Raw genomic sequence first — 12855 nt, 5'->3', positions numbered from 1 at the left:
TGAAGTTGCCCACAGTGAGAGGCGACAGACAAGAGTGGGCAAACCACAGTGTGTACAAAGCGACAGCATGTACGAGAATACAGATCAATGATCAAATTTATAATCGTATCATCAGATCTGGGGCCATGAATTATGGACAGCTGAGTAAAGAGAGTGCCTGAGCTGTCAACTGATCACCACTTGGTGGTGAGTTGGATCAGGGGAAGGGGGAAGATTCTGGACAGACCCGGCACACGCAAACATAAAGTGAGGGTGTGCTGGGAAAGTCTGGCAGGCCTTTGACAGCACCTGAGGGAGGCTGAGGACTCTGAATGGGGACTGTGCCTGTCATGGTGGTAATCCTCAAGCCAGACATCACAGGACAACAGAGGTGAAGAGAGCTGTCAAGCTGAAGGAGGAGTCATTGGGCTGGATTAGCTTGTGGGACTTCGGAGGCAGCTGATAGGTACCTACAGGTCAAGTGGAACCCGACTTGGGCGGTACCCGAAACAAAAACCCAGGTGTGGGAAGAGTTCAGTCAGACTGTGGAACAAGAATTTTAGATAGCCTTGAAATATTTTTAGCAAATCGTCAGGAGACTGATGAGCGGAAAGCAGTGCTCCAGTGACACAGTGTACAGTGGAAGTGGGCTGCTGGTGACTTCAGCTGAGGATATAGTCAGGCAGTGGATAAAAGACTTAACCCCACTGACACACCTTCAGTGTGGGAAGCAGAGTCCGGGGACTAGAGGGAAGACTCGCCCATCAAGGGAGCGAGGCCACTGAGGTAGTTAACCACCGGTCGGGGGGGTTCCCGCAGGCGATACGGTCTCTCAATCACACCACCACACAGTACTGACCCACACATATGGTTCTTACACACACACTGGACTTTCTGGACTTTGGTTTTGCACAACACTGGTCACTATATTCTTCATTTCCGGTTAATACTTGTACAGCTGCTGTTATTGTGTATATATTTATTTATATTTCTTCATACATTCTTATATAGTTCTATATTGTGTATTTTGTTGTACAGTTATTTTATTTTCAACTTTAATTTATATATTTTATCTTATTCTTCCCAGTTAAATTTACCCTTCATTCTAATTTGTGTTGTACAGTTATTTCATTTTTAACCTTAATTTATATTTTATTCCTTCCTAGTTAAATTTACCCTTTTTAATTTTTCATATTTATTTCCTATCTTATTCATAGCCTTTTCCTTTTTTGTTCTCTTTAGGTCACGAGCAGTTGTCCAAGCATTTCACTACATATCGTACTGTGTATGACTGTGTACGTGACAAATAAAATTTGAATTTGAATTTGAAATTTGAATTTCCTTGAGTTCCTGTTTCTATGGCAACCAGTATTTGTTATTCATCGTCAGAAGTTCAGAGACTGCCGGAGAAACATTTGTAAGTAATACAGCGTATAAACAGCACGCTCGGGCTACTGGTACAGCAGCATATTAACACTGCTGTGGGAGCAAAATACCTTTAGTTGCTTTAAGATTTTGAATTTTAGCACATCTCCACAGTGTGACACTTTTTACCTGGTTCCCTCCGTCAGAGATTGATCCATTATGCTCCCTGCTGCGCTGGCTTCTTGACAGGGCGGCACAGAGAGGACGAGGCTATAGGTCATCCCACCACCTGACTCAACTTAACGTTTTCTCACCTTCTCTCTGTCTCACTTGTTAGTTACTCCATCGACCGCCGCACTGACAGGGGCCGCCTCTTCAACGTCTATCCGATGAATGGATCTGTGTTCCTGCTCAAAAGCCTGGACAGAGAGACGACTGCATGGCATAATATTTCAGTTGTTGCCACAGAGCTGAGTAAGTCCAGCAGGGTCTGGGACTGTCTGCACTGCTCATGTGATATATTGATAAAGAGTAAAACTGTTAGAGGAGAGGCAGTAGAGCACAGTCTGCCATGGAGGGGTTCAACAACAAGAATCAGACCCCGGAGTATAGCACACTGAATGGGCTGATTGGAAGTTAAACCACAAAGTTTGCACATTTACAAATAAATGAACATGTTGCTCTCATTTTAATGGAGAGAGATAATATCTAGAACAAACATATTACACATTACAAAACACTGAAAGATGAATTGCGTGTCATTGGGTGAAATAAATATTCGATGCCCAAACAAAGTATGACTTAGTACCTGGTGGAGAAAGCGCTGCTGAAAAGCCCAGCGGTAAGATATTTTATGTAGTTGGCCTGCACACATGTCAGGAGGGGGTTTGGCTCACTCCACTTTACAGACACTCTTTATGTTGCTTGGCCGCTGCTTAGCATTTTCCATAAGATTGAGGTTTGGAGACTGGCCAGGCCCCCCCATAACCTTAATGTTAGCCACTCATTTGTCTTGGTTCTATATTTTGAGCCGTTGTCATGCTGGAAGACCCATCCATGACCTGTCTTCAGCATTGTGGCTGAGGGAAGGAGGTTCTCATTGCAGATTTATGGTACATGGGACCGTCCGTTGGTCCCTCTATCCTGTGGCATTAGTAGAAGAGCAACACAACACTTATTCCTAAACCTTCTCTGAATCATTTAGATGTTCAATGGCAAGTTTAATACAAGCTCTGTTTTCTTAAATCTATCTGCAAATTGGACAGATTGCATTTTATGAAAAAACATTGACAACATCATTTAGTCTAATCAGCAGTTGCCACATGATTATCTTTATTGAAGTGATGTGAGGGTGTGAGTATTTAAAGGTTGTTCTGTTATTCAAGATGGCTTCAATGTCAAAATGTAGCTTTTTCATTGGTTCCCCCTAAATATTTTTTAAAACACTGATCACAAATCTGGCCATTTTTAAAAATCTCTTTTCGTATCCAAAGCTTTCTCCTTTTTAGAACTCAAAGAAATGTGTTGCCCTTGCCCGAACCAGTCCATTTACCAGCTCCCATGCCTGTATATGTGACATCTTGAACAGGGGGACCTTGCGGGTACTATTATAAAATGGCCTGCATTTGTATAGCGCTTTTCTAGTCCCTAAGGACCCCAAAGCGCTTCACACTACATTCAGTCATTCACCCATTAACACACACATTCACACACTGGCGATGGCAGCTACATATTATAAGACATTATAACATAGCCTTCGTAAAGCACACAGCATCATCAAGGACCACAGCCACCCAGCACATCAGCTGTTCTCCTTGTTACCATCTGGCAGACGTTACAGGAGCCTGTCTGCTCGGACTACAAGACTTTGAACAAGAAAAACAGTTTTGTTTTTCCCACCGTACGACACCTCAAGCACAACACTTAAACACACACAACACAGCACTCAGAAGCTACCTGCAGCTTCACAAGTACTCTGTTTAATCTGCACTGGTCACTCCACTTTATTGTCATTGATATTTATATTTAAAAAGTGCAATACTGTGATTTTCTGCTGCTCATTCCTGTGCAATGTCCCATCTGCCCTCCCGTCATATTTCTTATTTAATCACTAGTGTACATATATTTATATTTATAGATACATATATATTTAGTCATCTTTTCTCTTTTACCACGTCTCTAATATTTTGCTCCTTACTATTTTTCTATTATTTTCCATCCATCCATCCATCCATTTTCATCCGCTTTGTCCGGGGCCGGGTCGCGGGGGCAGCAGCCTAAGCAAAGAGGCCCAGACCTCCCTCTCCCCAGCCACCTCCTCCAGCTTATCCGGGGGAACACCAAGGCGTTCCCAGGACACGCTGGAGAGATTATATCTCTCCAGCGTGTCCTGGGTCTGCCCCGGGGCCTCCTCCCGGTGGGACATGCCTGGAACACCTCACCCAGGAGGCGCCCAGGGGGCATCCTTGTCAGATGCCCGAACCACCTCAGCTAATAAAATAATAGAACCACCAGGTGGAGGTGGCTGCTCGTCAAACACATTTCATTGCAATGTTGACCCTGTGCTAACTTGCATATGACAAAAAAATAAAACTGAAAACATACCAGTGGTGTTCTTAGTGACTGCAGTCCCAACTGTGAGATTGTTTTAAGTGTATTCTCTCTGAAGACACAAGTACAGAAATATCGCCCACCTGCCCCATTCAGTGTCTGTTATAGATGATGTCTTACAGAGTCTCATTACTTCTGATCATGGGAGGAGTTTTAAAATCCTCTTCATGTTTTTCTTTAGTTTTGATCAAATTTTCACCTTCTCTCTATATGCTGCACTGGATACAGCAGAGATGACAATAAAGTTTACTTTGAATATAAGCTTGGTGAAGCTGTTACATACAGACGGTTGTGAAGGTACTGGAAAAGTTGCAAAACCCCAAAGTGACAGATGTTTTTGTGCTTTCTGTGCCTCCAGATAATCCCCGTCAGAGCAGCAGCGTCAGTGTCTACATCCGTGTGCTGGACATCAATGACAATGCTCCCATGTTTGCCACTGTGTACGAAACCTTTGTCTGTGAGAAAACCAAGGCTGGCCAGGTACTCACATACTTCATGTGTTAGCTCACTGTGTGCTCTGGTGGCATCTTACTGACTTCAAAGCCTGATTAGAGCAGAGCGGTCCCAGAGCTGTATAAAGACTAGTGACTGAGCATCCAAAATGACACCTTACAGCTCTGCCTAATTTTTATATAAAACAGATGTTGCTATAATGATGGCACCCATTGGTTAGTGTGTTGTAATCTGACTGTGAAACAAAGAACGGCTACAAACCTGAGACTAGTGACTGTCACAACGGGACTGAACGGACTCATGCACAGGCTCTGAATTGAGAACACAAGAATCTTTATTCACAGCAACACCAGGTAATCTATTTACAAAGTGGGGGAATGACGGGCTCCGGGGATCCACACATGAACGGGGGGAAAGACGCTGGAAGTCCACACACACTCCGTCCATGCTCCACGCCTCACGCTCCTCCTCATACTCCACAGAAAACACGATAGCTCACTCCAAACCTCACACACTCAATCGCTCAGGTAACACAGGGGTCGGTCCAGGGAATCTGTTCACAGAAACACGAAGGGAAGATCTCTGGGAAAACACAGGAGTAAACTGAGCTGGGTTTACACTGACGAGAGTCGGCAACGGTCCAGCGATGAGAAACACAGAGCTGCCATCTTATAAAGGGACTGGAACACTGTCGGGTGATGAGCCACAGGTGTGTGATTGCGACCAGGTGCGTGGGCCAAGGGCAGGAGCCCACGGGTGAGCTCTGCCCAGGCAGAGGGAGGAGGGAAAGAGAGGGAGGGAGAGAGCAGGAACAAAAGCAAAACAAACACATGTAGCCATACTGAGCCGAGCGGGTAGGCACAGGGTCCCTGACGGTGACTGAGTGACTGGTTTCATCAGGAAGTCTTCACTAAAGCCATAAATCGAAGGGTGGTTTTCCCCCTGCTCTCCAGAACAGAAGCGTCAGTCACTTCTTCATCTTTGGGACTCATCTTTGCCTCAGTCTTTTGTACACAGTCTGTGGTTGTATTTGAACAAAGACTGAGATGGGGCGCTGTCTTGGCTCATGTTAGCTGCTAGTAGTGGAGCTTGAGTGATTGTTGTCAGTGTGATGATCACAGCAGCAAAGATGCCCCTGTGTGCACACAGAGGATGGGTCTTTTGATTTAACCTCTGCTGGTGTCTTTTCACTCAGCCATCTGACTATTTCACACTGTTTTCATTGTTAACAACAGACCAGGAAGCAAACGCACAAGAGAAGAGCAGACAATGACAACAAGTCAGCTATTTCATTACAACCTGCTTTAAACGCAGGTCATTTTCAGAGACATTCTCTGATTAACCTGACGGCAGAGGAGATGTAGAAAAGCTGCTAGTTGTTACCTCAGGTGACCCAGCAGGGCTGCACTGAAAGGAAACATGTATTAGATTTGAAATAAACACAACAATCAGGTACAAGCACTAAAATAGGCTCTGGCTCCATAGTTATGTCCTATTGTAGGGCTGATATTTGGCTTGTGTTGAAGGGATTGATTGGGGCGTAACATTTAAGCAGTTTTCATTTGTCAGTCCTCGTAACAATCACTGCATGCACACTGTGTGCTTGTAGATATCGAGTAAGCTTCTGCAAAGGTCCTTGAATGTGAGCACAAAAAATAAATGCTGGTTGTGGAATAAAATTTAAGTCACTAAAGTTTCTACTCTGAAAGCAAGTGGCAGAAAAATACACATTCAGATCGTGACAGGTTTTAATAACTGACTGGGTGGAAAAATCACAGACACACTTCCTTTCACATGTTTCACATGTTTTCTGTTTAAATGATGAACATTTCACAGACAGTCATTTTCATGTTGACCTCTCAGTACGACTGAGATCAGACGGTGGGCTTGTTTACAGTCTGCCTCATAATCAGAATGATGTGTCGGTCAGCAATGTTCAGCGATATCAGATGTCTCAGCTGCAAGTGATAGAAAATAATTATTTAGGCCCAGTTCATGCTGCCAGTTAAAGTGAGGCAGCGGATCCTTAGCGTGCCCTTGGATGGTAACAGAAATGTGATGAGTGTTTACACTGTCCAGATTTATCAGCTGTTTATGAAAAATGGCAAATTCTGGAGTCGGTCCTGTAGGCTGCTGATAAACACATAACCATGAGTGCAACACACAGACATGATCCTCATAACAGGCATGTTGTATGACACTAGCTCAGTGTGGACCGGCCTCCCAAACCTCTCAGAGGTTGTGCTAGTCTGCCCAGAGCAGGTGGCACTGTACTTATGTGTAGTGATGGGCTTTTATGAGTAAATTGCAGGACATGAAAAGTTCCAGAAAGGCTAGACTGAGCACATAATCCCCTTTTAGCATAAAACAGAAGAGCACTGTGATTGCATGAAGTCAGCTTTTATTATGACAGCAACATTTAACTGGGTTTGATCAGTAAACATGGATAATTATAAGTAATAACTTGTTTGGAAGCACTGGTGTCCCCAACCACCACACTAACTTTAGCATTTAGTATAGACTTAGTATGTTTTCTCAACAAAAACAATGAAATTGAATGTTTTATGCAGCACTAGATGTAACTGTACTACTACACTCAACATGATTTATCACACAGTGTGTGTATCAAATGTATTAGCGATTAAAGTGTGATAGCTTAAAAGTGCACGTAAGGCGTGTGCACATTTCTGCAGCTGAGAAACTGAGCACTGGGGTTCTTCTTTAAGCTCATGTGCCATATTGTACACACATTAAGTATAACACAACAAATCTAGATCCAAGTCTCCCACAAAGTTGATTCTGTTCATCTGGACGTTTTTAGTGGAAGAAATGTTTTGTAACTCATTGAAGTGACGTCTTCAGTCTCAGCTGACTGCAGGTTTCCAACCTTATAAACAGGACATTTGTATAATGACTGAAACCAGCACCACTAAGGAACAATGGGCTGGGAGGTCATTTTAACCCACTTTGGTAAAGACTGCCTAACGCTAGTACGTGAGTACAAGCAAACAGCTTGGCTGGCTACAGGAGCCGCCTGAGATTCAGCCTCACATACAGAAGATGCAGGATTTACTCCTACAAGTCTGCAAATGAGCTCATCAGTTAAGAGCATCCGAGCAACTAAAATCTTCCAGATTTTGCTGCCGCTGGTCCTCTTACAACTCTGGGGTTCTGCCATACTTTCGTCCTTTAATCTCTCAGCCTATTCATCTGTCCATCAGTGTTAATCATTGATTTTTGTTCCACACAGAACCTCCAGTGCTTCCCTCAGACTCTTTGCTGTATTTGTTGCACTTGTGCATGTTTGCAGTACTGCCACTAATCTGTATTAAACCCTTTAATCTCTCAGATAGTAATTCTCATTCAAGAAAATAAGACTAGTTAAACAAAATACTTACATGCAGTCACAATAACTAACTGCACCTGTGGATGAACAGCAGTTACCCAGGACCAACACATATGGGTACACACGTGTGTGTGTATATAGCTTTATGCAATAAGACTACACGCCTTTGGAGTGGGAGTCGTGGGTTCCACTCCCCACCAGGGCGTCTGTATGCCCCAGTCCCAAGTGTGATGGGAGAAGGATCGTTGGTGTCAGCGGAACTGAAAGATGGTCTTGGTAACTGGCTACGGCGGATCCATGTTTCAAGCTTGGCCATGATCCTGAGTGAAGTAACCTCTGAGAATCTACTAGATGATGTGAATGCAGCACCGAGACTAACCAGCTTATCTAACAAGTGAAAGAGACATCGATTCACTGATCTACAGCAAGGACATTGGAATGTCATTCAGATTGGAGAAGTATAGTCAGATGGTAACGAAGAGAGGAAAGGTAGTCAGAACTGAGGGGATCGAACTACCAAAGGCAACAGTGCAGACATCGAGGACAGCTACAAGTACCTGGGAATCCCACAGGCAAACGGGAACCACCAAGAGGTCGCTAGGAAAGCTGCAGCCACCAAGTACAACCATTAATCTGTATTAAAGCCTTTAATCTCTCTGCTAGTATTTCTCATTTAACAAAATAAGACTAGTTAAAGAAAAATACACACATAAATACACACATCTCTCAGCTGACTCCTCAGGACCTGCCTGACCTGCAGAGGGTCAGGCAGGTCCTGAGGAGTCATCTGAACGGTAAGAACAAGATCCAGACTGCCCGTGATCAGGTACCCTGCTGGGATAATAAGCTGGCCAAAGGTGGAGATAGAAGCCGCTGACATCAAGATGAGGAAGATCCTTACCATGCATGGAGGGTTTCACCCCAAGTCCAGCACCCTGAGGCTGTACGGTAAGTGGAAGGAAGGGGGCCGGGGACTGGTGAGTGTCAGCACCACAGTCCAGGATGAGACAACGAACATCCAAGAATACATTGGGAAGATGGCCCCAACTGACCGAGTGCTCAGTGAATACCTCAGGCAGCAGAAACCCAAGAAAGAGGAGGGAGACGAGGAACCATCATGGAAGGACAGGCCCCTGCACGGTATGTACCACCGGCAGATAGAGGAGGTGGCTGATATCCAGAAATCCTACCAGTGGCTGGACAAAGCTGGACTGAAAGACAGCACAGAGGCACTAATCATGGCAGCACAAGAACAAGCTCTGAGCACAAGATCCATAGAGGCTGGGGTCTATCACACCAGGCAAGACCCCAGGTGCAGGCTGTGTAAAGATGCCCCAGAGACAATCCAGCACATAACAGCAGGGTGCAAGATGCTAGCAGGCAAGGCATACATGGAACGCCATAACCAAGTGGCCGGCATAGTGTACAGGAACATCTGTGCCGAGTATAACCTGGAAGTCCCGAGGTCAAAATGGGAGATGCCCCCAAGGGTGGTGGAGAATGACCGAGCTAAGATCCTGTGGGACTTCCAGATACAGACGGACAAAATGGTGGTGGCTAACCAACCGGACATAGTGGTGGTAGACAAACAGAAGAAGACGGCCGTAGTGATCGATGTAGCGGTTCCGAATGACAGCAATATCAGGAAGAAGGAACACGAGAAGCTGGAGAAATACCAAGGGCTCAGAGAAGAGCTCGAGAGGATGTGGAGGGTGAAGGTAACGGTGGTCCCCGTGGTAATCGGAGCACTAGGTGCGGTGACTCCCAAGCTAGGCGAGTGGCTCCAGCAGATCCCGGGAATAACATCGGAGATCTCTGTCCAGAAGAGCGCAGTCCTGGGAACAGCTAAGATACTGCAGGACCCTCAAGCTCCCAGGCCTCTGGTAGAGGACCCGAGCTTGAAGGAGAGACCGCCCGCAGGGTGGAGAGGGGAATTTTTAAAAATACATTTGTATATCTTGGTCTTGTTTTGTTTGGTCCATACAAGCCAATGATACAATAGCACTTAGTTTAAAGAGCAGGCAGTTCACCCACACGTTAAAGGTTATTTGACAGAATTATTATTACATGCACAGCATTTTTATCCCACATTATAAGACCATATGATTCTAAGCTTGTAACAGCTACAAGCTTAGAATCATTTATAGAAACAAATTATCTATCTGCCCTGCTAGAACATTGTATATCTGGAAGTTTAAGACAATATAGACCCTTCCATTCAGTGAGGTCTCCTTTTCACACAGAAGTAACAGAACTCTCTATTTCACTATTAGTATATTAACATGTTATATGTTCATTCAGTATGTTAAACCCACAGCACACGTTATACTCATAGTTTTTGAATTGGTTTCAGCCTGAAATTCATCGAAACTGCATGAAGCTGTGTCGGCTTCTGTTGCCTTACACCGATTCTCCACCCAAAATCTATCTTTGGAGTATGAAACTCTCCGACCCTGCAGACTTGAAAGGTAGCTGTGGAACGTTGGTGTCATGCTGCTACACAGTGAACAGCAGCTGTTCACAGATTGATTTCAGCTACAATGGATGTCAACAGTGGCAAGTGTACACTGTTGGATAAAACATATCAAAACCAAGAAAGGTCTCAGATTACAGCTGTAGAATAATCTCCTCTCTTCATTGAAATTCTCCACATGAAATTTCCCACTCGTGGGACTAATAAAGGTATCTTATCTTAAACTCGGTGTGATCCTACATTTGTTGTTTTCCTAACATAAAGTTAAATACTCTGCTTTTGTGTCCTGCTGTTACATTTTCAAAGCAGGAAGCAGGTATGTAGCTACATTTGAATATAAATTGGTGAGTAAAGACATTAGAATACCAAAAAGAAAACAGCTTACTTCCAAAGAAGGAAAGGTTCATTAGTGCTGCTGTTAAAGTGTAAAGCAGCAGCAAAAGTCTAAATGGAGGTATCAAGTATTTGTTTTATTTGTTGTGTGTGATTCGGTAAGCTAACCACTGTTTCCTGTTCTTTTTCAAAGTGCTGTTTAATCGACTGCTGTTGCTGACAGAGATATTGATGTAGCACAGGCAGCAATGAGCCTGATCTATCTAAGCTGCTCACTTTGGCAGCTTTACAGACTCCACCATGATGCTCGTGTTGATCAATGTTGATGTCTCTGGCAGCGGATCCAGACAGTGAGTGCTGTTGATGCTGATGAGCCATCATCCGGACACAAGTTTGCCTTTAGTCTGGCTCCAGAGGAGACTCACCACAGAAATTTCAGCGTCAGAGACAATGGAGGTAGGTGATCTGACACAATTATTCAAACTTGATTCTTGGGTATTATTTACTTAAATTGCATGAAACAAAAACTAAACCAAAATATTTTAGTAATGTAGGAAAAAATGCATAAAAACAATTTAAACGAATACAATGATATTTTTGCCTTAACTTGTTACTGATGAAGCATTTCATTTTCTTATAACAGTTGAAACTGAGAGACATACAGTGTAGGGCTCCTTGGGTTAGCCGCTCAGTCTACACCAAGGACCAAATCATATTTGTTCTGATTACTGTTGAATCCACATTGCAATTATGTGAGTGCACCAAAGAGCTTTACTTGACATGCCCACATCTGCCTCTGCTTGAGATTGATGGTAGCTGGGTGAGCATCTATCAATGCAGCACAGGTTGATTGATGTTAATCGTAGATATACATTTGAAGAGATGCTGCTCTTCATTGCATGAACACAGCCACCACCAGGGGAGCCAACTCAGATAATGCACGTACATCTGTTGAAGCAGAGGTCTATACTGACTTCATCATAACTTACTGCATTTTAAACCAGTGTTTAAATGGTTTGACTTATAACCCTTTACTCTAAACCATAATTCAGTCAGGCAGCTCATACTTGAATTGTTTTTGGCAGAACACAATTAAAGTTTGGCACCTATCATTCACAGCTTTTGCAATACGCATACAAATTGTGAATAATTAAATACCCCCATGAGGGTAAAGATAGATATCAATGTGATGGAGAGGCCAGCACTGCAGGGAGAGGTGGGAAAATGTGCAGCTTAGATCAATGTGAAGTTTTTCTATCATTTTACACAAACGTTCTGATCAGATCAGATCTGGTGTCTGGTTTTGTACAATGAAACTTTTGACAGCAGTCTTTTTCGCAGCTGCATATTGAATAAATGAAATAAACAGAAGAGAAAGGACCAGTGAGGTTGACCTATATACAGGCAGCACACAAATGCTGGTTTTCCAGTGAGTACAGAGCTTGTATTTACAGTGAATAAAGGTGACAAACATGCTACTGCTCAAAAAGCTCTGAGCATGGTGTGGTCCAGTCTCGATGGCAATCGCTCCCAGAAATCGCACCAACGTCAGCTCACCACTTACCGTCTCGTGGAATCAGAAACTTGCACACAGGGACAAACAGGTGAATACACCTCCCAAAACTCCGAAGGCGATGCTAGATGAATGGGACCAACTGCTTACCCTCTGTGGATGGTAGGAGAGGAGGCTGGTAGCTGAGTGAGGTTTCGAAGGGGGAGAGGCCAGTGGCTGCTGAGGTCAGCAAGTTGTGGGCGTGTTCGACCCACGCCAACTGGGAGCTCCAGGGCTCCAGGTTTGGGGCAGGGATGATGGTCGTAGCAGGTGGGGAGTGTAGCCTCTTTCAGTGACCTACTCACACAGTGAACACTACTGCCAGTTCATGTGCACATGCGTTTAGGGCACGCCCTGGGATCCTATCCCCACCAGTTGACTTCTTGATGTCGATGTTAAGCAGGTTCCACTTAACCCATTAAACCAGTGGCAGCACCTGTCAGATTCACTGGTAGGAGTGTGAGCGAAATAAAAGAAACAATAAAAGGTGAATCAAATGGACCATTACGGCAAGGCTGGGATGGTCAATTTGGTAAAGTAAATCCGTTGGGCATCTTTCTTTGCCTTTAGACAACAATTCTGATGCAAAGAGCCAAACGGGACAGGCAAAAAAAAAAAAAAAGGAGTGTGAGCGATAACGGATGGGTTGTTCAATTTGCATTTCATATTTTCTTGTGGCAGCAGTAATCCCTCCGCTCTGCAGCTTTTCTACAATGTCATATCATCATGTGGTCAGAGATTTTA

The 12855-nt window shown here is 44.1% G+C and overlaps 1 protein-coding gene across 1 annotated transcript in view; it reads left to right on the top strand.

The window, feature by feature from the left end:
• Window positions 1-12855, top strand: part of LOC101475564 (cadherin-6) — a 54714-nt gene that overhangs the window by 41172 nt on the left and 687 nt on the right. Inside the window, exons 8-10 of the mRNA XM_076876627.1 lie at window positions 1682-1818; window positions 4313-4434; window positions 10898-11015. Of these exons, the coding sequence (XP_076732742.1) occupies window positions 1682-1818; window positions 4313-4434; window positions 10898-11015 (377 nt within the window). The remainder of the gene's footprint in view (window positions 1-1681; window positions 1819-4312; window positions 4435-10897; window positions 11016-12855) is intronic.

This window comes from Maylandia zebra, linkage group LG18, assembly GCF_041146795.1.
Source record: "Maylandia zebra isolate NMK-2024a linkage group LG18, Mzebra_GT3a, whole genome shotgun sequence".
NCBI classification, from domain to species: Eukaryota; Metazoa; Chordata; class Actinopteri; order Cichliformes; family Cichlidae; genus Maylandia; species Maylandia zebra.
Note: the sequence above shows the minus strand (reverse complement) of the source record. Positions and strands in the feature narration are given on the sequence as shown.